At 45.6% G+C, this 23560-nt stretch overlaps 1 protein-coding gene across 2 annotated transcripts in view; it reads left to right on the top strand.

Moving 5' to 3' along the window:
- Positions 1 to 6394: 6394 nt before the first annotated feature.
- HACD3 (3-hydroxyacyl-CoA dehydratase 3) overlaps positions 6395 to 23560 on the top strand; it is a 30001-nt gene continuing 12835 nt past the window's right edge. The window contains exons 1-7 of one of the 2 annotated variants that reach the window (XM_068126889.2): positions 6395 to 7006; positions 12472 to 12514; positions 14456 to 14529; positions 16971 to 17135; positions 17346 to 17397; positions 17603 to 17710; positions 17928 to 18055. In XM_068126889.2, the coding sequence (XP_067982990.2) occupies positions 6923 to 7006; positions 12472 to 12514; positions 14456 to 14529; positions 16971 to 17135; positions 17346 to 17397; positions 17603 to 17710; positions 17928 to 18055 (654 nt within the window). In that variant the 5' untranslated portion in view covers positions 6395 to 6922. The remainder of the gene's footprint in view (positions 7007 to 12471; positions 12515 to 14455; positions 14530 to 16970; positions 17136 to 17345; positions 17398 to 17602; positions 17711 to 17927; positions 18056 to 23560) is intronic. The other variant, XM_068126890.2, reaches the window with a different exon arrangement.

Here is a 23560-nt window from a genome sequence, read left to right on the forward strand (position 1 = left end):
GCAGATATATTTTTTTAAATCGCGTCATGGTGTATCATACACCGCCTAACATGACACCGACGGCAACGTGTCGATACATATTAAAAATTCGATATATCATTTCATTTTTCACAGTCGCTAACATAGTTTTCGACTCGGTTGAAAAAAAACGGGAAGGAAATCCAATGAAAGTTGCCGTTTATAGAACGAAATGAATTCTCAAACGCCTGTAACTTCAACTTCAAGGCCATTGAGTCTCTCTCACGCCTTTATCTCCAATCTAACTCACCATATGATTTCATTTTTATCGATGGTTTTGGACTCGGTGTCAGCAATAATTGAGAACATTCCACACACGCGGGAAAATGCAGAGATATATTTTTAAAAATCGCGTCATGGTGTATCATACACCGCCCAACATGACACCGACGGCAACGTGTCGATATATATTAAAAATTCGCTTTTGCTTTTCCGTTAAGATATATTACTTTTTCGTTTGATGACAGTCGTCACAAAAACGTCAACAATGATGCCGACATATATTTCTTCGTTTTTATTTAATTCAACATTATTAGCCGGAAGTAAAATATGTTTCAGGAAATTACCGAGAGATATTTCTTCGTTTTTTAAAATTAGTTATGTGCGAATACACTTTAAATAGGTTTATTTGAAATCTTTAATTTTCCACAATATAATTTACTTGCCATTTATCATTTGATGATTACGAGACAAATTCCTCTTGAGGATCGTGACAATTCATGCGCTGCGTGGAAACTTCAACTTCTATTTCCAAAATGAATGAGACGATCGATGAAGAACGCAGACTTGAACAGGATGCAGCAAGAAAACGAATGAGACGGGCGAACGAGTCCATCGACGAACGTCAATGCAAACTTGCGGGGTCACCCGTGGGAATCCCACGGGCATGGATGTGTGTGACATTTCGACATATTGAGTTAGATGCTGCACATTCATTTTTACAAAATGGTTACTGGCAAGTCATCAGATCCAGAAATGGTGTAAAAACCACCGTTTAGAGGCCATTTTTCCCCGCAAAGCGGGGGTTGGCCTTTTCGGGGACCGTGGTAGTTGTTGTTTTTTTGTCCCCTTTTTGAAGCAATGTTTTACGGCCGGATGCCCTTCCTGACGCCAACCCTTTTTGCCGCCTTCAACGACAAACAGGGAATTACCAGTGAACTGGTACTCAATTAGCCGACCTCGGAAGGATGACAGGCTGAGTCAACCCCCCTGGCATTAATTCGGCGATCGACCGAGATTCGAACCCAGGATCCTAAGCCGGCACCCTAGCCGCTAGCCCAACACCAGAAATGGTGTCATGAACACAATTTATTTACGCACAAGCACAAAAGCAAGACGGGCCGATTTCCGATTCCGACGGGCCGACGGGCGAGACGGGCCGATTTCCGATTCCGACGGGCCGATTTGGAGCAAGAAAAAGAACGAGACGGGAGAAAAAGGAGAGAAACGAGACGGGGAAAGCCGATTGGAGAGGCGAGTGAGGCGCGATTGGAGAGGAGTGTGAGGCGCGATTGGAGAGGAGTGTGAGGCACGATTGGAGAGGAGTGTGAGGCGTGATTGGAGAGGAGTGTGAGGCACGATTGGAGAGGAGTGATTGGAGGGGAGTGTGAGGCACGATTGGAGAGGAGTGTGAGGCACGATTGGAGAGGAGTGTGAGGCGCGATTGGAGAGGAGTGTGAGGCGCGATTGGAGAGGAGTGTGAGGCGCGATTGGAGAGGCGTGTGAAGGATTGGAGAGGAGAGGAGTGTGAGGGATTGGAGAGGTGAGGGATTGGAAAGGAGAGGGATGTGAGGGTTTGGAGAGGAGAGGAGTGCTAGGTGGAGAGAGGAGAGTGTCAGGTGGAGACAGGAGAGTGTCAGGTGGAGACAGGAGAGTGTCAGGTGGAGAGGAGTGAGGGGTCACATATTATGTGAAATAAATAAATTGTGTTCATCACACCATTTCTGGATCTGATGACTTGCCAGTAACCATTTTGTAAAAATGAATGTGCAGCATATAACTCAATATGTCGAAATGTCACACACATCCATGCCCGTGGGATTCCCACGGGTGACCCCGCTAGTACCAAAATAACACGTCCGTTATGTAAAGTGTATTCGCGGGTTGGGCTTTATCTCGTCTTTGTCGTCTTGTCTTGGCTGCCGTCCAACACCGCTCCGTTCGGCCCCGATGTACCCACGAGGCCTCGCTCCAAGTTCCACAAGCCCCGATCGCACACCACGAGGTCCCTCGCTCCAAGTGCCACAAGGCCTCGCTCCAAACACCACGCGTCCGACGCAGGCCAGCGGCTCCACACGAGGTCGATCTCCACAAGGTCCGTGCACCAAAGGTTCAACGTAAGCTGCACAAAGCAAGCGAACTCCACTCGGGCTCGGACTCTCAAGCCAACTCAACCAGCAAGCCAACTCTGGACTCGACCAGGGCCGGGACTCTCTCAACTTGACTCTCAGGAATGTAACTCTCCGAATGACGTCCAGCGCTCGTTAATATCTGCTAGCCGGTGACGTCAGCCCTGGCGCACTGCCAACCAATCAGTCTCCTCCACCGGCTCGCCCAGGTGCACGCCCACTGTGTCACTCCCGCTCCTTGCTCCTGGTGTCATAGCGCGTGCTATTCGAGGTGGATAGGCCTGTCGGAGGTGTAAATGGTGGCGGCGCCCATCGGCGGTGTCCTGGCCTGGTTTCTTCCTAAGTCATGTCAGGGGGAGGGCGTTATTTAGTGTTGCGCTAAGGATCCGTCGGAATGTCCATGTGGTGTGCAGTGCCAAAAGGGACAAAGGTTTGGCTAACCAGGGGAGGACACACAGGGGCACTACTCCTTAATCCCGACTCTACTTATCACTCGAACCTCCTGGTAGATTCACAAGTATACATCTTAACCGACAAAACGTCTACACATGAACTTATTACAAGGTAGTTTTCCTTACCGCGACACCTCGAAGCATGTTACCTACGCAGCTCGATCTGCTCTACATATCACTACCCACCAGACATAATTTATTTAAAGTTGATATTTGATTGAATTTATTACAATTTATTATTATTATTATTTATTACGAGTCCCATACCCCCAGATTTTGGTCCCCATACCCCCAAGGGGAATGGATACCCCAGGTTAAGAACCCCAGGCCTAATGTGTTAAAACCAAGATGGCGGCCATATGTCACCTCGGTGCTATTGTGGGTGGAATCAAGCGACAATTGTGGGTGTGGTCCGGCAGCTGTTCAGCCAATGGGTGCACCGTTCAAAAATCGACCCTGAACAAGACTCTGTGGACTGTGGTTCATTCTTTTGATCATTGTGCCTGCACTATCAGTACGTTACCTTATTACCCTCTGTCATTTTGTTCATCTATGAGCCTCAATCTTGTATTTAATTTTTTTTGAACGCCTCCATTTAATCACACCTCATACATGTTGTGGGCCAATGGTGGAAGTTTCAGGCCGAAGTCTTTCACGAACTGGTTGGCCCCATGTGATGTTAAATTGGAGCTGGTTAGGTAACAGTTTGTAATTCATTCAGGGTGCCGGCGATAACTCGCCTACTCTTCACAAACGTCCACCTGCTAATGCTAGCAGACGAGACGTCCAGCTTAAGGTTCGTCCAAGGGACAGTGCACATGTCATGCGAAGCACCAATCCAATAGTTTATAACGAGGTCGGGAATGGAACCCAAGCCAATGCACCACCCTATCGGACTCGACACTCCATCTAATGCACCACCCTATCGGACTCGACACTCCATCTAATGCACCACCCTATCGGACTCGACACTCCATCTAATGCACCACCCTATCGGACTCGACACTCCATCTAATGCACCACCCTATCGGACTGGGCACTCCATCTAATGCACCACCCTATCGGACTGGGCACTCCATTTAATACACCACCCTATCGGACTCGGCACTCCATGTAATGCACCACCCTATCGGACTCGGCACTCCATGTAATACACCACCCTATCGGACTCGGCACTCCATGTAATGCACCACCCTATCGGACTCGGAACTAAATGTAATGCACCACCCTATCGTACTCGGCACTCCATGCAATGCATCACCCTATCGGACTCGGCACTCCATGCAATGCATCACCCGATCGGACTCGGCACTCCATGTAATGCACCACCCTATCGGACTCGGCACTCCATGTAATGCACCACCCTATCGGACTCGGCACTCAATGTAATGCACCACCCTATCGGACTCGGCACTCCATGTAATGCACCACCCTATCGGACTCGGCACTCCATGTAATGCACCACCCTATCGGACTCGGCACTCCATGTAATGCACCACCCTATCGGACTCGGCACTCCATGTAATGCACCACCCTATCGGACTCGGCACTCCATGTAATGCACCACCCTATCGGACTCGGCACTCCATGTAATGCACCACCCTATCGGACTCGGCACTCCATGTAATGCACCACCCTATCGGACTCGGCACTCCATGTAATGCACCACCCTATCGGACTCGGCACTCCATGTAATGCACCACCCTATCGGACTCGGCACTCCATGTAATGCACCACCCTATCGTACTCGGCACTCCATGTAATGCACCACCCTATCGGACTCGGCACTCCATGTAATGCACCACCCTATCGTACTCGGCACTCCATGTAATGCACCACCCTATCGGACTCGGCACTCCATGTAATGCACCACCCTATCGGACTCGGCACTCCATGTAATGCACCACCCTATCGGACTCGGCACTCCATGTAATGCACCACCCTATCGGACTCGGCACTCCATGTAATGCACCACCCTATCGGACTCGACACTCCATCTAATGCACCACCCTATCGGACTCGGCACTCCATCTAATGCACCACCCTATCGGACTGGGCACTCCATCTAATGCACCACCCTATCGGACTGGGCACTCCATCTAATGCACCACCCTATCGGACTCGGCACTCCATTTAATACACCACCCTATCGGACTCGGCACTCCATGTAATGCACCACCCTATCGGACTCGGCACTCCATGTAATACACCACCCTATCGGACTCGGCACTCCATGTAATGCACCACCCTATCGTACTCGGCACTCCATGCAATGCATTTACCCTATCGGACTCGGCACTCCATGCAATGCATCACCCTATCGGACTCGGCACTCCATGCAATGCATCACCCTATCGGACTCGGCACTCCATGTAATGCACCACCCTATCGGACTCGGCACTCAAAGTGTAATGCACCACCCTATCGGACTCGGCACTCCATGTAATGCACCACCCTATCGGACTCGGCACTACATGTAATGCACCACCCTATCGGACTCGGCACTCCATGTAATGCACCACCCTATCGGACTCGGCACTCCATGTAATGCACCACCCTATCGGACTCGGCACTCCATGTAATGCACCACCCTATCGGACTCGGCACTCCTTTTGTACTGGGTGTAAACACGTGAATATGCGTTAAATGTTTTCTTTTGTAAATGAGTTTTTCGTTTGACATTCTGTGCGTGCGGCTGTGGTAAACCGCAAAGCACATGTTGATCTTGAAGATCCACGTGTGTCGAAGCACTGTCCACTCCACGTGTGCGTTGGGGGCAATGTCTACCCCACGTGTGCGTTGGGGGCAATGTCTACCCCACGTGTGCGTTGGGGGCAATGTCTACCCCACGTGTGCGTTGGGGGGCAATGTCTACCCCACGTGTGCGTTGGGGGCAATGTCTACCCCACGTGTGCGTTGGGAGCACTGTCTACCCCACGTGTGCGTTGTGGGCACTGTCCACTCCACGTGTGCGTTGGGGGCAATGTCTACCCCACGTGTGCGTTGTGGGTACTGTCTACCCCACGTGTGCGTTGGGGGCACGGTCCACCCCACGTGTGCGTTGGGGGCAATGTCTACCCCACGTGTGCGTTGGGGGCACTGTCCACCCCACGTGTGCGTTGGGGGCACTGTCCACTCCACGTGTGCGTTGGGGGCACTGTCCACTCCACGTGTGCGTTGGGGGCAATGTCTACCCCACGTGTGCGTTGGGGGCAATGTCTACCCCACGTGTGCGTTGGGGGCAATGTCCACCCCACGTGTGCGTTGGGGGCAATGTCTACCCCAAGTGTGCGTTGGGGGGCAATGTCTACCCCACGTGTGCGTTGGGGGCAATGTCTACCCCACGTGTGCGTTGGGGGCAATGTCTACCCAATGTGTGCATTGGGGGTACGGTCCACCCACGTGTGTGTTGGGGCACGGTCCACCCACGTGTGTTGGGGCACGGGCACGGTCCACCCATGTGTGTTGGGGCACGGTCCACCCACGTGTGTGTCGGGGGCTCGGGGCGTTCAACATTCTTACTCATCTTTGTGTTCAGACCCTCCCGATAATAACAATTTCAATTCTCTTTCATTTCCTTTCTCTTCCGAGTTTATAATTTTTGCCAATTCCCATTTTGGTTGCTGGTTCTAGTGGAGGTGTAGCTGGCGGTCCTGCAATGGCGTTTTACCTGTTTGTTGTATACGGGTTTAATCTTGACTGGTCCGCGCGTCCCTTCAATGTTTATTCTGAGTGAGGTAGAATGATATTCGGAGACGAATGGTGTACATAGTATAAACAAAGATGATTTGAGATTCAGCATGAAAAATCAAGAAAAAAACAAAAGCAAGTTGAGTCGAAAAAAGAAAGATGAGGGCAATGATTGTAGTAAAGAAGAAGAATAAGAATAAGAGGAAGAAGAAGATTATTCAGAGGAGGAGCAAACCGAAAGAGTGCTTGGAAGTTGGTCGTTAATCGTTAATCGTTATTACTTCAGTGGAAGAGTTCACGGAATATAGACCGAAGAGCTGCACTTTTTTCTTCTGACTCTTCCTCAGCATTGCCCGCCCACTCCTCGTTTTGCTCGAAGCTGCTTTGGACATTGGACTCCACAATCGACGCTTCATGGCACAGATTCTCACCCCGCGTGTTTTCTGGGCCCAGCGGCACGGACAGCTGATGCTGTGCGTCGATTTAAAGGATGCGAGCGTGAGGCGTACCTTCCCTCCTGTACCTGCTCATAATGTCCTGTTGATGATGCGCTTGGTTTGGTGGTACGGGGGGTTAGCGCTAAGTGAACCGTTGGATACGGATCGTTTGTGAATGGGCAGTGGCTATTTATTACGTACGCAAGGGGAAGGTGCTGACGTAATAATTCGACGGTGCTGACGTAATAATTCGACGGTGCTGACGTAATAATTCGACGGTGCTGTACCTGTACGATGTGATAAAAGGGTGGGGGAGAAACAGAGAGGGGTTTAATTTGTAGTTTAACCTCCCAATTTCCCCACTTTAATTCCATTTTATTCAGGCACCGAAACTCGATTATCCTCTAACTCGAAGACAACTCAACTTGAAGAATTACTTTAAAAAATTCTAGTAGCCGGATCCGAATCCTGATCTTCATCAAAATATAATCGTTTCGTCGGTATCACATACGCTACATCTCTGCCAAATTTCATCCAAATCCATCCAAAACCTTTTGAGATAACTTGTTCACAGATGGACAGACGGGGTTGAAAACATAACCTCCATCCACCTGCGGTGGCGGAGGTAAACATGTGAATCCATCTGTCAACGGAACCCGATAAAGTCCAGTGCTTATCATACTCTAAGCTATCTATGCCTTAAAATAGTACCTTTTGCGTTCTAGTGAAGAAAGGGTACTCCAACATGGCGGCTGCTTGCCCGGCGAAGGTATGCTGCAGGTGCACTCCATATCTTCTATCTATAATTCCACTAATCTCTGTGTGTATGTGTGTGTGTATGTATGCGACAACGATTTCTCGACAACTACCGGTCCGATATACTTGAAACTTGCCAGGTATATTGCTGGGGACCCGAGGATGTGCCTTTTCAAGGTTTGAAATTAATCGGACAAGTACTTACCGAGCTATGGCGATTTAGCCGTTCGCCGTTCGCTTTGGCGTTGCGAATGGACCAAACCATTCCATGTAAATAGAGGGGGGGGTTCTGTGGTCGTTGCGAATGGACGAAACCATTTCATGTAAATAGAGGGGGGGGATTGTCACTGTACTCGCAAGCCGTTCGCCGTTCGCTTTGGCGTTGCGAATGGACCAAACCATTTCATGTAAATAGAGGGGGGGGATATAATTTTAGATAGATATATAGTACGGGCATATATATAGTACGGGCATGCCCTAGTATATATAATATATCCAAGCTCAATTTGAAAACTATAGCAAAAGCACCTACAAAAGCAATGTATACAGCAATTTGTAGGTACAAAGATCAGGCATTCGACAATGTGAGTGAGGAAAGCGGAAAAAATTAATTTTCAGCGCTTTATTGTACATAAACTGTTCTAAGTCCAGGCATTGTTGATGGCAGCTTCAAATCTCTGCGATGTGACAGTGGGCTGACGAAGATGGCATGCCACCATCTTGGTGAGGCTTTTTATGATGAACACCCCTAAATTATCTTCAAAAGGTGTGCTTCAATTTACCCAAATTTCCAGTTTTCATTCCTGCACTCACTTGGACTCCCCTTAGTATGCATGCAGAGATTTGGGCCGCTAGGTTTCATGGTTTTGGAGTTATGGTGGAGACACACAGACACACACACACACACACACACACTTTCTCTTTTATTTTTATACATGTAGTTCACAAAAACCTCCAATCACAGTTTCAAATGGCATTATATTATGAATGCTAAAAGTAAACTTTGCTAAGTTTTTACTTTTCAACATGCATTGTCCAATACTTCCCTCCCACCTTAAATTCGTTCAGTTTTCATGTTTTGAAACACTTAAAAATTTTGGTTAACAGTATTTCCTTCATTTAACATAACATGCTATATTATAATACTGTAGCGTAATGCCGTAAAATATAAAAACTAGAAACTTTGCCTTTTGCGCCTTCTGGTGTTATGCTACAACGGCGGAAATAGTGGGCTCCACCCACCTTAAACACATTTGGTTTTCATAAGTTTTTAAACACTTTGAAATTGTTAAATACTTTTAATTAGGATAAAACAGAAGAAATGGAACAGTATAAAGGAACAAAATAATATTTCTGAAGACAGAAGGGTGATACATTGTGGTGAAGAAGAAGATCCCCGTGTTCATTTTCATCGTTGTGTTGTATCGGGGATTCCTATTGGGGATGCCAGGGACAGCACTTGAACCTTTTGCGAGGCAGCTCTACACACAACAAAACACATTATGGGAGACCGCAGTCCTGTCTTCACTAAGGTCAAGATCAAATCATTAATAGATGGGAGGGAACTGTGGGTTGCTCCTGGGAGATCGATCACCCTACCCTACTCTACTCTACTGTACTGTGAGGCTGGAACATATCTCATTGGCTTGCATGTTAGAAGCTGTTTGCCTTTTGAGATTTCGCCATTTGTGGAGTTTTGCAGGAATATAACCCCTTCGGATGGTGAGGTTTTACTTTATATGAAGAATGTTTGTGTGTTTATTTGTTTATGCATTCGGACCCTGCAGGAACAAGAACGGCCGAGCAAGAACGGTGTTTTCCCCAAGAACGGTCGAGTAATATGTTTTGTGAAGATCTTATGTTGAGGTTGTAGTAATTTGTTGTCAACAACACAAAGTTAAGTATTATAGTGCAGTATTTCATGAATTTCCCCAGGCAGTGCCTTGAGTAATATGTTTTGTGAAGATCTTATGTTGAGGTTGTAGTAATTTGTTGTCAACAACACAAAGTTAAGTATTATAGTGCAGTATTTCATTTAATTTCCCCAGGAAGTGCCAGGTACTTCAGCTAATAGAACCATAAATGCCATACATCAGTTCACCGAGATCAACTGATTGCTTACAATTCTCTTTTAGTTTAACTCACACAATGTTAAAAACTTAAAATAGTACAACAAATATACTTCCTCAATATTTATCATGACACAAAACATTGTCTTAATTGTACTTTTCATCACTCAGAGGATCTATGCATGCATGGGTTCACTCTTCTTTTGGAGCAGTCTTTTGGATGGCGGCATGCATTGGTACACGAACGCACTACTTTGCAGGCACAACACCTGTCAGCATAGGAAGTTCTACATCCACAACAGGCATACAGCACTCCAGGAGAACTTTTGGAGCCCGCTCCTTCGGTGTCCAATGAATAGACAGGATATCATATAATAGAGTGCACCCACGGCCATTCGGGCTTGGAACATTAGATTTTGATTCCGAAGCACGTTTCCAGATTGCGGCTCGGTAGTTGGCTCTTTGTGTGTGTTTCGTCGTTGGTGCATGCTGTTTTGGTGGTAGTTGCTGAGACTGGTGACCCCTTGCACAGAAGAGAATGTGTCATCCATTACTGATGTTTTCCTGGTAGTCAATATCATACAGATGGGCAATGAACTCTTCACACAATGTTAGAAATTATTGAGTCACCTGAAATGACTTGCCCAGCATCTGCATTGCCCTATGGCAACTCCATCCTTTTCAAGCAAACCAAGGACTACTTTCTTTCCTTTTCAGCAGAAGGCACTTGTGCTGTCCGTCATTGTAAAAGCATTGAACCCAATGAGGACTTGCACACAACTAAAAAAATAGTCAAATACCACCTTTCAACGAAATGAAAAAGTAACCAGTAAAATCTGCTTCATGAAATATTAAACAAGAAGACATTTCACTGAAATGATTCAAGCGCGGTTCAATTTATAGGGCCAGATTTACGAAAGGTGCTTAGGGAGCGTCTTGCTAATACACGCCTAACCCTTAAATGTGACAAAAACATCATTGTATGCACATAGCTAATCGGACACATCTATTCGCTCATCTAAACAGAAACTTACAAAGGGACATAAACAGCCATTTAGTTGTGTTTGTTTAAACAGCCAATTACCCTGTGGAACACCGATTAGCCTGTGAAACACCGTCCAGATCCCCAAAATCCAATTGAAATGATGCAATTGCATAGAATCACAGCACCACAGCCAATTGTTGGAGGGGATTCAGCACATTGCTCCTCATAGGTTGATCCATGTCAACTTGCACTAGATTCAGCAGCCAACGAAATGATTCCTTCAATAGTCGAACTCCGGACAAATTTGATATTGTCATACTTCTCCAGGGGATTGCATCTATCCTCGAAGATTCTCAATGCACGTCGGCAAACTACTGCCCTATTCCTATCCTGTTCTGCATCTCTTGAGCTAATTCAAGCACTCCAAACACATCCATATTCACTGTCCCAAGTAAACTACCAATTATAAGCCACTAGCAGAAGTACCCGGCATTGCCGGGCGGGGGAGGGGAGGGGGAGGGGGAAAAGGGAGGGGGAGGGTGAGAGGGAAGGGTGGAGGGGGAAGGGAGGGGGAAGGGTGGAGGGGGAAGGAAGGGGGAGGGGAGGACGGAGGGGGAAGGGGGAGGGAAGGGGAGGGCCAGTCAACAATGACATTGCAGTTCTCATGGTCGGAGAGCAGCACAACAATCGTGACATCGTCCTGCATCTTGGCAACAGCACGAAGCGGATTTTGGAGACTCACCGATCCTGTGACGCCCTCCAGTACCGGCGTTGCCGGGCGGGGGAAGGGAGACCCGTACATTACACACATTACAACATTACACACACACAAACTGTGCTTTATGTTCAATGGTCTGGCGGCGGGAATGGAACATCACGTGATCGCTCTGAGCGAATCAGCGCGCTGCTCTGCCACCGCTCAGATTCCGTGTATAATATTCCTCGCTGAAATGCGCTGAGGTAAATATGAATAAAAAATATGGATCTCGTGAAATATTTTTAGGTTGGCCATGTCCTTCCCAGGCTTAATGGCCATGTCTGTGCCAAATATCAAGTACGTGAGCCTCTCCGTTTAGGAGTCTATCGGTAACATTACACACACACAAACTGTGTTTTATATATATATAGATGTAATGCTTGCTTCAAGGCCTTAAGCACACTTACATGCCCTCTTGACAGGTAGAAGTCTCTTTGTTATTTAAACGCTTGTGATTAGGCTTTGATGGTGCATTAGATAATCACTCTTCGGGGATTGGCAACTAACTTTAAACAGGTGATCATCGCATGATTAGCAATTCTACACTCGTCTAACTCTTAAACGCCTTTCGTAGTTTGGATATGTCGATGGTGTAATTGCTGAACACGTGACACAATATATGTATTTATTCTGCAGGATTGAACAATTTAGGATTAGTCAAAGAAAGAATATATTAATTGTGTTATTTGTTCCATAAGAGAATTTGTTCAAATTGGGTTGTTTCCGTCTGGTGGGGGTGGATAGTGTTGTGGGTGGTGATCACCATCATGGAAAGGGTGGAAAATGATTTCGCATTATTCAGCTTTGGTACAGGCCATTTCTGTTTGAGAAAAGAATGGATTGCAAGGTAACCCTGGAGTGCATTTTTTGGTGAACCTTGAAGTGAGTAGCCTGCGTATAAAATTGCTGAAGTAACCAAGGTAGAAATTTATAAATCGTACCTTGATGTTTGCCTGCAGGAATCGAGCGCTGAACTGAAGGAGGGCGCCATTTGTTTTGAAGGTAATATTTTACTTTGCCAAATGAAATGTAACATATACAGAAAATATGTGAATTTATTTTGCACTAATATGCGAAATTTGCAGATGATGCAAAGCTTCGTGGTAAGGTACAGTAATGCCGGAAGAGGGGACGCCCAGTTTAACGTCCATCGGAGGGACGGCACACACATTGATGATTCACCCTGCCTGTGAAACACCGAGATGACATTTTATAACTGGGTCGAGATTCAAACCCAGACTAGACAGCTTAGAAGAGAGTTTGGGTACCTCGAGGTCATCCTGTCAGCCGAGGTCGTGTCTTAACGACGTATCATGATGGTGAACAAAACTCAACACAACACAGAGGATTATACACACAAAGTTATGGATTACATCCGATGAATTATTTGCAATAAGGGGAAGGGAATGGGAAACGGGAACGGGTCGAAATGGGATACTAAACATGAACAGGTCAAAATGTTAGCCGGGATTCCTTTGGTGTACTTCAGATGTAAATGTAAAATTCACACACCTACGGTGTATAAGCACACAATTGCTTCAGAGTTCATAATGAAATAAAAAAAACGTTGGCGATGTATAAGCACAGCCTCATTTGCTTCCAATAAAAAAATAAAATGCGGGCGTTGCATAGGCACAGAACACTGGCTTGATTGATCGATGCCTTAAAAAATAACAACTCGGGTTATGTAAAAAAGCCAGATTTTTTTTATTTTAATGATCTTTAAAATCATTATTTTATTACAATTAAAGTATATGCTTAAACACTGCATGGGTATCATGTTCTATGACCTCTCTAGTTCGTTTCTCAATTGAACAAGGTCATCCAGGTTTCCTTCGTCATGACAATGGTTTTCACAAACTTTGCTCACTCGTTTCATTCCATTCACCATGATGTTCCGTGACATGGAGAATCCCATGGTTTTTTTTGATATGCAAACATTCACAGCAACCAGCGTGCAGAAAATGTTATTTTAAGATCCATGTGCAAAATTGTGTACACATAACCATTTGATATTCCTGTGGCGATTTCTTCCAAGGTTATTCTGAGTTTACTCATCACCAATTCTTCCACATGCTGAATGTCTTTCAGTGAACAGCTTATTTGTGCCATCTGGAATTGGACTCACTTTCACTGCTTACACATTCCTCTTTAAACTTCCTCACTCAACTCTGAACATATCTCACGTCCACGGCTGACTTTCCACAAACTGCAAGCTACTGGTGATGAATATACACACAGTTTGCCCACTCAGATGCAAACATTTGCTGATAACTGATCTAATGCCTCCTGTAGGCTATAACAGGAATTAGTAATTTGTTCAGGCTCCTGGCGATAACTCATTATTCTTCACGAAGGATACTGTGTGATCTTTAATTTCCACGAACTAATGAGGACAGACAGACACCCAGTCGTTCTGCACCACCTGGCTGGTCTATCTATATGAATGAATGAATGATCGTTTTAAGGCCATTTTCCCCGCCATAGCGGGGGTTAGCCTTGCGGGCCCCATGACAATCATGGTTCCCTGTTTGAGGCAACGTTTTTATGGCCGGATGCCCTTCCTGACGCCAACCATTGGTCGCCTCTTACGATGCGCAGGGATACGGTGTACCTATTCTAAACCGGGGTACACACCGTGATCATTCATCCCAGCAAGCTGGTACTCAATTTGCCGACCTCGGAAGGATGACAGGCTGAGTCAACCCCCCTGGCGTTAATTCAGCGATCGATTGGGATTCAAACCCAGGATCCGAGGATCCCAAGCCGGCACCCTAACCGCTAAGCCAACACCAGGCTGGTCTATCTATGATGTAAGTTATTTCACTGTGGTTAACTATTTTTACCTTACGGGTGGGTTTAGTTGTACTTTTCTCCTGCTTATGAATAATAATTTAAAAAAAAAAAAAATGTATTTCATTATTTTGTGTGTGGTGTGTTTAGCCAGCGGCTATGGAGCACAAGGACAAAACCAGTACAAATTCAGCTTGGATCTGTACAGTGATGTGGATCCAGAGGTAAGGTAACTAACTGATCCATCGTTTTTTAAAAACTTTTTATCGAAGTTTGTTTCTGCTCTTGCATTGATCATGTGACATTAAGGAAACAACAACAAACGTATCAGCAATCTCATTGCATCCACAACATGATCACTTGCGGGGCCTATTAAGCGACATGGTATTTCAGGAAAAAATTGCTATTAACTTGTTAATCATGTTATTTTGACGGGAGCTCAACTTGTTTCATGAACAGTAGAGTAGGTTAATGATCATTTTGAGAGAATTTATCTTCATCACGTTCATCACGTTATCTTCATCACATCTTCATCACGTTGGTAACCAATACCGTAAATCACTTGCTTCCTGTTGTCCTGTACGTGATGAAAATCAAGATCGTGTCGAGTGAGATGGAACAAAAAAATTCTGAAATCGCTGGTTGATGAAAACCCCAAAGCTTTTGGGTTTTGTCAGACTATTGGCTTTACAGTATGGTTATGGTTGCCTTGCAAGGTGTCATACAAGCTTGGCTATAAAACAAAGGTCTGTGTCAAATTTGAACGGCCCAGAGATTTGTATTTGCTATGATTTTAGCACCTCTGTATATATGGGGGAATGAGACAACGGTAACACAGGACTTTTGAAATTATGTATGAATGCTAAACGAGGCTTTTTGTATATGCGTTGTGTGCACATTTCCAGTGACTCGGCTCTGCTCACCTGGCACTTTTAACCTGCGGTTGCTAGCTCGAAATGTGTAATTAAAATGGTCTTTTAACATGATTTTCAGCATTTCAACAAAAGAGTGGCAATTTCAGAATTGTCAACCATAATTATTCTGCTCCTAAATGCAAATCAGACTCACGGAGATATAGGAAATGAGAGAAATATCCGTGGATCAGAGGTGTCGGATTCGTATAATTTCCTGTTAGTACAAGCTAGCAATGTCTGTGGATGTAACACACGTACACACACATACCAACACGGATGCGGACACGTCTCCTTTTAGCAATCAAATAAAAAATCGAGTATATTTATTTTGTGACCCCAGAGCCCAACAAACAATATACAGTAGTTACAATAGCCCCCCTCTCCCAACATGATTAATGTATATATCTATGGGGTGTTCCAAAAATACCTGGACAACTTTGGTTGTTAATATATTTAGTACCACAAAAAAAAAAAAAAAAAAAAGTACCACAAATACCACACAAATTAGTAGGTTTATTACAAAAGTACCACAACACAAATTAGTTAGTACCACAAATGATCCAATTTTGGTTTATATGATACAGAAACTCATTTTATTGCTCTTTAACGGCCATTATTATCCCATATTGTGGGGTTGCCTGAGGGAAGCTTGGCCCGAGTCTTTCACGAACCGGCCTGGTCGGGCCTGACGTTCGACCAGTTAGGGCAAGAATTTGGAACTTGGCCATGGTGCCGGCTATACTCGCCTACTCTTTGCGAAGGACACCATGGGATCTTTAACGTCTACCAACCCATGCTGGCAGATGGGACTCCCGATTTAACGTCCATCCGAGGGATGGCACACACATTGGTTAATCACCCTGCCTGTGAAACACCGAACTGAGAGTTTATAGCTGGGTCAGGGTTCAAACCCAGGCTAGACAGCTTAGAGGCGAATGATACAGAAACTCATAGAGTTTTCTTTACCTCCAGGTCTGGTGGTTTAATGTAAAAGAAAATGGCGACTCCATACGAGAAGGCTCAGTGCGTTGAATGGTTCATTCAGATGAGATCCGACACGCAAGTTCAAAGTAATTTCCGTACAGGGTATGTATGGAAGGAATCTGCCATCGCAGACTAGTATCAGAGAGTAGTACAATATGTTTAAGGAGATTGGAAGATGCCAGAAGCAAAAAAGTACCGGTTCACAAAGCGGTTGTGCATGCCTGAACAACAACAACAACAACAACAACACAACATGCATTTTAAGGCCATTTTCCCTGCTGGAGCGGGGGTTAGCCTTGCGGTCCCCATGACAATCTTCTCCATCTTGCCCTATTTTCTGCATTTCCCCTTGTTAACCCCCTTGCCCGCATTTCTTCTTCCACCATCTTTAGCCAAGTCTTTCTCGGTCTTCCCCGTCCTCTACTTCCTTCTACATTAACTTCCATCACTCTTCTCAACCAGACACTTTCATCCTTCCTCAACACATGACCAAACCATCTCAACCTGTTCCTCTTCACAGCATCAATCACAGGCTCTAATCCCATGATCTTTCACAATTCATCATTTGAAATCATTTGCGTGCCTGAAGTAAAAAAAAAAATGAACACTTACATTATCTGCTAACTGGTATCAGGTATCCCCATCCAACTCATACTATCCTGTTCACCTAAAGTATCAAACAAGACTCTTGGTCTTGTTTGTATTGATGTTTCATTAACCTGTCCTTTCAAATAGCAAACGACTGCTAATATGTATGTGCCTTCCAGATAGCTTGCCGTACATTCGCCCGTGAGGTTCTGCTAACCCTGCAGAAGGTGCAGCGCGATTGGTGGCCTCGGCTAACAAAGCAGACGCGAAAACCTGTGTTTCTGAGTGCGGATTTTGATCGCTGGCTTGATGAATCGGATGCTGAGAGAGAGGAGCAGCTCAAGGCATGCTGGGAAAGCAGTGATGCATAAAATTCATTCTGAGCTTAATGATTATTCCATAGATTTACACCTTTACAATCGGAGTGGATTGGTGCAACCTGTACAGATTTTATGGCATTTTAGGTTAAGTTGTTCGGTAAAATGCATTATATTGTGAATTTTAACTGGTTGTGATGAAACTTGAGACCTAATATGCTCTTTCTATACCCGCAGGAGGAAGAGAACTTTAATAAGCTGTTGATTGAGTCAAGACAACGAAGTAAACGTACGATGTAACATGTTTGCATCATTGTTCATACCGTGCTGAGTATGAATGTAATAAACATTGGCATGAGGCAGCGTGGTACACCAGCAGAAGTGTATTCCACCCTGCGAGTTGATCTTGTAAACATTCATATTTGTCTTTAATTTTCGTATCTGGATTCTTTTGTATAAAGGTGCTTGTTCTGCTTGTTTCCTGTTGACTTCAGCTCTGGACAACATCAAGCGCTGTTATCTGTTTCTGTACAACTTGGTGCAGTTCCTTTTCTTCCTGCATGTCTTTGTCTCACTGTCAAAATCGTTCCTGCTCAACAACGGTTGGTGGCTTTGCTCCTTTTTGTGCTACCGCACCTGAGTAGACTTTATAATTTTCACTTGAGCAGTTTCAAGGTGTTGTCACTTATTGTCAGGCTCCACTGTCATCAAAGGACCCTACTTCACGACATGTGCAGCATATATTGTCCTTTGCTTTATTGACGCCTTTCCCAAGGTTTAAATGTAATACATTCTGCCTCTTCTCCATCGCCTCTCCAGGTTTAACTCCTGATCTACTAGAGAGCACAGGCCAAACAATTCGCTTATGCCAATTGCTGGCATTCCTGGAGATTCTACACTCAGCAATTGGTTTTGTCCATTCCCCCATACTTCCTACACTTTTACAGGTATATTAATGGTTCACTGGTACATGAATACCTCTCATTTATAATTTATGTTTGTCATAGTTATTATCTTCTTTGTCATAGTTATTATCCACCAATTCATTCATTCATTCATATATAGTTATTATCTTCATTAATATATACTAACCAATTAAATAACCCAATATGCATTTTTTTAAAATTTCAGATCAATTGGGGTGGAAATTGGCGATTTTATGTGACTGACCTTTTTCATCTTTTGACCAAATTATTCATTTGCGTTATCCATATTCTCATGATAAAGCTTTGTTGAAAATTTGACGACAAAACCCAAATGGTAAATTGAAATTTTAGGTCAATCGGATGAAAATTAATTTTATGTGACACTGACCTTTGACGTTTTGACCTTTTGACAAAATTATTAATTTGTCTTCTTCATATTTTCATAATGAAGCTTTGATGAAAGTTTGACAATCGCTCAAATGGTAAAAAAGATATTGCCTGGCCAGACACACAGACACACAGACAGACAGACAGATACACAGAGGTGATTGCAAAACTCTGACTCCCACTGTGTGGGGGACAGCTAACGCGGAAGCATCTGAAAATGCAAAGCCCCTCCGCGTCCGCTTTGTATTTGGAGTTCTTCCTCCATACGCTGAACATGAAGGAAGCGGCTAAAAAAAAAAGAAGACGATTCTAGCCGACCTTGGCCTGTTGACTTCGAAAGCAATACGCTTCAGTGACTCAATATGCAATCCCTGTTCATATTTCAAGTCCATCGGATAAAAATTGACTTTATGCAACCTTGACCTTTGACCTTTTGATCTCCAAAAAACAATCAGCTTCTAGCTTTTGATTGGTGAGCCAATTTAGTGACCCAATATGCAAGTTCTTAAAATATTAGCTCAATCGGATGAAAATTGACGATTTTGTGACGCTGACCTTTGACCTTTTGACCAAATTATTACTTTATTATCTCCATTTTCTCATAATAAAGGTTTGCTGAAAATATGATGAGAAAAGTTTGAATGGTAAAAACGTTACGGCCCAGACAGACTCACAGAAGTGATTGTAAAACCCCGTCTCCCGTTACGCAGGAGACATAGAACATGATACTCCACATAGTGTTCAGGTATATACAGGAGGGCCTTGCCGTTTGCGGGGTTGCATTCTTGAAAATCCCCGTGAACCGCAAATCCGTTAACTTGGGGGGTAATGGGGAAAATAGGATTAGGAATTTCAACTTTATAATTTGTCCAAAGTGCAACATTAATTAACATGTTTGTGCATTGTTTTTGTGCTGTTTATTTTCATGAATAACAGGGTTATTAAGAACGTAAAATAAAGTTTATTATTATGATTTCATATACAGCCTAAGGCTGCTAGTTGCGTCATTGCTGGAGCGCAGCTGTGCTGCTGATGCAGTGCCCCGTTTCTAGTAAGCGGGTACTCGTTTTGCCAACCTCGGAAGGATAGCAGGCTGAATCAACCCACCTGGTGTTGTTTAACAGCACGGCAGAGGCTCAAACCCAAGACCCTGAGATCTTAAGGCAGCCACCTTAACCGTTAAGCTAACACCAGGCTCATTTTCCTGTACGAATAACATTAAAGAAAGTTTATTTTCTTGAGCTAAGATCATGAAACTTACCTTTAAGTAATAATGATGATAAACTCGATCAATAATGCTATGGCGATGTTGATAATGGCGATGATAAAGACAAATTGATGGTGATGATGTTGGAGGATTTGAGGGTGTTATTGTGTTAATGCCCCATTGCCCCATGTCAATTAATTATGTGAATAAATCCCCATTAACTTTGCATCGGCATCGCACATAGCCATATTGGCGGGCTCTTCTTCACACGATATTGTTCACATGAGTGCCACACCCTCATTCTATATAGCAATTGCAAACATTTAGATTTGTCTGTAAGATTCATTTCTAGATATGCTCCATAGCTTTATCAAACATGGTTTTAGGAAGTATGATGAAGGCGAATTCTGTTATGCAGTCCAAGTATGTAATTCAATTTAAATCATGGTTTAAAGAGGTGTAAAGGTGAATATAAAAACTTATTCCGGGTTGTACAACTACTTTCTCCAGCGGCTATTCCATCACCTTATCTAACACGTTACATTAGTTCATTGTACCTGCCGTACGAGTCAATTATGACATCCTTAAACACAGTAGGTTTCCTGTTTGGAATGTTTTTCAATTTTGTTTGACTGCCAGGCAGGGTGACTGAGTAAAATATTATGTCACTCTTCTCTGCGCAAGTGCGTTTGCGACGAATTCAGAGCCAAAGTATTGTTACGGACGCGGTTTAGATGTTATTTACCGAGCGGTGGTATTGCCGCGACCTAACAGTTCCCCCGATTCTTCCCCAACTCACCCGATTCACCCAGACGTTGACCAAATCGCGCTATGCCAAATCAATGATGGAAAGGACACGACGACTGGGATAGATGAAACGACGCAAGGGGTACAGTTCTCAAGACCTCTGGAGGAGGATATAATTACAGTGGTGGAGAAAAGGGGTAGATTACACGGCAGAGTGAGGTAAAAGACACAGAAGAGATGGGCACTTAAATACAATCTTATCTATTCCCGGACAGACCACAGACAAACGGAACAAGGCTGACTTACACAGGGATTGATGGCAGGGAGGGACAGGTAGTTCGATGGCACAAGGTGCACCTTGGCTCGGGGACAGGATAAAGCACGGTCCAGTCCAGAAGATGCGGGGAGGCCTCACAGCGCTCGGAGGTGGTCTTGCTTGCTCCAAGCTCAGCGCGCATCTGACGTCACCTCCCTCTTCCTGCGCATGCTCAGCGGGGAGTCACACGCCCTTGGCTGGTTGGCTCCGCCCCACTGGGGCCGGTCCGCCGCTTCCATTGGGTGCGGGGGTTACCGGGCTCCGCCCTTGACGAGGAGCTGACAGGGAGCCCCTATTTGGTAACCCCGTCGAGCACATGTTCGATGGCGGCTCGTTGGGAAGGCCTGGTGCCCTCCCAACACCCCCTACCAACCAAGCCGGAGTGAGGACGCGCACTTCCCGCACCCGCCGCTGCCGTTGCTGTTGTTGTTGCTGAACCATGAGGAATAGCTGCGGGGAGGTATTGGGAGGTCCTAAACTTCCTAACGGTGCCATACAATCACATTCTGGTGCAACGAAGGGTCAGAATTAATGGAAACGAGTCCTTAACTGACATAGACTAAGAATAACTAGCAAGATGTCCTATAGTTGTCTTACATGAGATGCGGTGAACCTGGGCACGACATTTAATGGGGAAATAGGGGGAGGTCGGGTCTACAGAGTGTTGTTTACAGAAAATGGGACTAGGGAATGGGGGATTGGGGATAGTTGGGAAGTATTGAGGAAATAGGGGAATATTTACAAGCGGATATGGATGGATGCAAATCCCATATCCGCAACATTGCACCCTTCTCTACCTCGGGGCGGCCCGACCCGATAAATTTTTACCTACTTTAGTGTGGCACTCAGATGTAGTTCCCTCTACTATTAACTCAACCCTGAGTGCGACAGTTTTACAGATGTTCACAAATGAGTAAATATGTCCCCCTGCGACGTTGCACCCTTCTCCTAACAGAAACACACCCACAGGATAGCCGAATCGCGGAAAGCATCCTCAAACTAAACATACAGCCGGTAGGGAGCATCATTTATACAAGACTACACTGATATTTACACTACGATCCAGGACCTGTTCTTTGAGGAACACATGCAGATGTTATGCATAGGGAGAGCACGCATGCCAGCATCGATACACCAACCCACGAGTGCCCTGTGGCCCTACGGCCTTTAATAATGTGCAGAGCACCCCGTCCAAGCACCAAAAGCACCACCCCATTACGCACAGTCAGCACCATCCGGTGCACCAATAAAGTGTTCAATAACAATGCACCATCAAGTGTCCATGGTCACAGGTGGTGTCGCAGCCGGCCGATGTTCTGCCGCTGGTCTTGCCTTCATGGAGTGCACTTGGCCTTCTGGCTTCTTTCGAAATAAAGAAAGGCGCCAACCGCATCCATTTCTTAATTGTGGCCGTCAGGGGGGCCAACTAAAAGTGGTTCACCTGTATGGTATAGGTGCCACGTTGACCCAGAGGTCCATCCACGGGTGGTGCTTGACCGCAAAAGAACTGCGGTCCATTGTGGGCGGCCACAAAAATTGCGGTCCATATGGTGTATCGATCCAGGCAGCAAGCAGCGGAAGTACAGGCCCACAACTGCGGAGCCAGCACCTCTCTCTCCTCTCTCTCTCTCTGCCCCAAAGCCAGATCCTCGGAGGTGGGAGACAAAAGAAGACAAGTGAGTGAGGTGGTAAGGGCGCAAAAGTGCACGCAATACAAGGTAATGCACACTGGGGGCACATGGGAACCAGGTGAGACAGGTACGTTCCTACCGTACGCCCCCCCCTCCCCCCCCACCAGGTAACCTACATTGCCCCTCCCTTACCCCTTACTGTATCCACAAAACACAACACTACCCATAAACATCTACTTTACACATCAACAACGTCCCTACTGTCTTCCCCGTTCCTCCCATAAACCAAATTCGTCTTCTCTCCCTCCTAACCAATCAAATTTGCCATCTCCAACTCAACATCAAAATCTGCCATCACCAATTCATCATCAGTCCCTCCTAAGGAGGGAGAGATGGAATCACCCCAATGTCTCATCCACGTCGTGATGCGTCTCACAAATCCAACCAGCAATTCTCATTTCCTGCAACACAAAACAAAGAAAACACAGGTGTGGAGTCATCATCATCACCTCAGGTAAGTGGCTGCGTATGGTGCGACAGGTTCATCAATCCTAACTATTTCCTAAATGACTTTAACAACTTTACATTACCCGGGGTCTTTCTCCTGCCAAACCATTGGCCCTCATTACTCTATGTGGTTCGAAGAACCAAAATCCCATTGACCATCTGTGGTGCACACCATCAATTTGGGTCTCACTCCCCGATTCAACACTCGGTGCCCCCGCACAATTTCGGTGGCTGGGTCGTGTGACGCTCCCAGCTGGTCTGCCCACCTGCACACCTCCACCACTGTTGCTGCCTACCGAGCTCACCTGCTCCTCACCCTAACCTAACTAACTGGGGAAGGCCCTCTCGCACTCTCACCCCCTCAGTGCCCTCTCTGGCACGGGCTGCCCGATCCACACCCGGGATCCTCAGGCACCCACTGACACTAACGGCTCCCAGAGCCCACCTGCGGCCTCACCTGGCCGACATCTAACAGTGGCGGAGTTCCCAACCATTCACACTCATACTAACAGGCCACACGACCAGCCAATTTCACCACACCAATGCACCCATCCACAATACCATTCTGCAACCGCACCACAAATGCCAATATCCAACCACAATTTACCTATACCTTCTAACTATTCTTTAAACTACCCTCCCCGGGTACTCGTGAAAAGGGGTCCACTCTTCCCCCATCCACACCTTCGCACCATGCACACCACTCCGTACCACTTACTCCAACTCTCTCC

This window comes from Myxine glutinosa, chromosome 10 (genome assembly GCF_964187855.1).
Source record: "Myxine glutinosa chromosome 10, kmMyxGlut1.1, whole genome shotgun sequence".
Taxonomy (NCBI): domain Eukaryota; kingdom Metazoa; phylum Chordata; class Myxini; order Myxiniformes; family Myxinidae; genus Myxine; species Myxine glutinosa.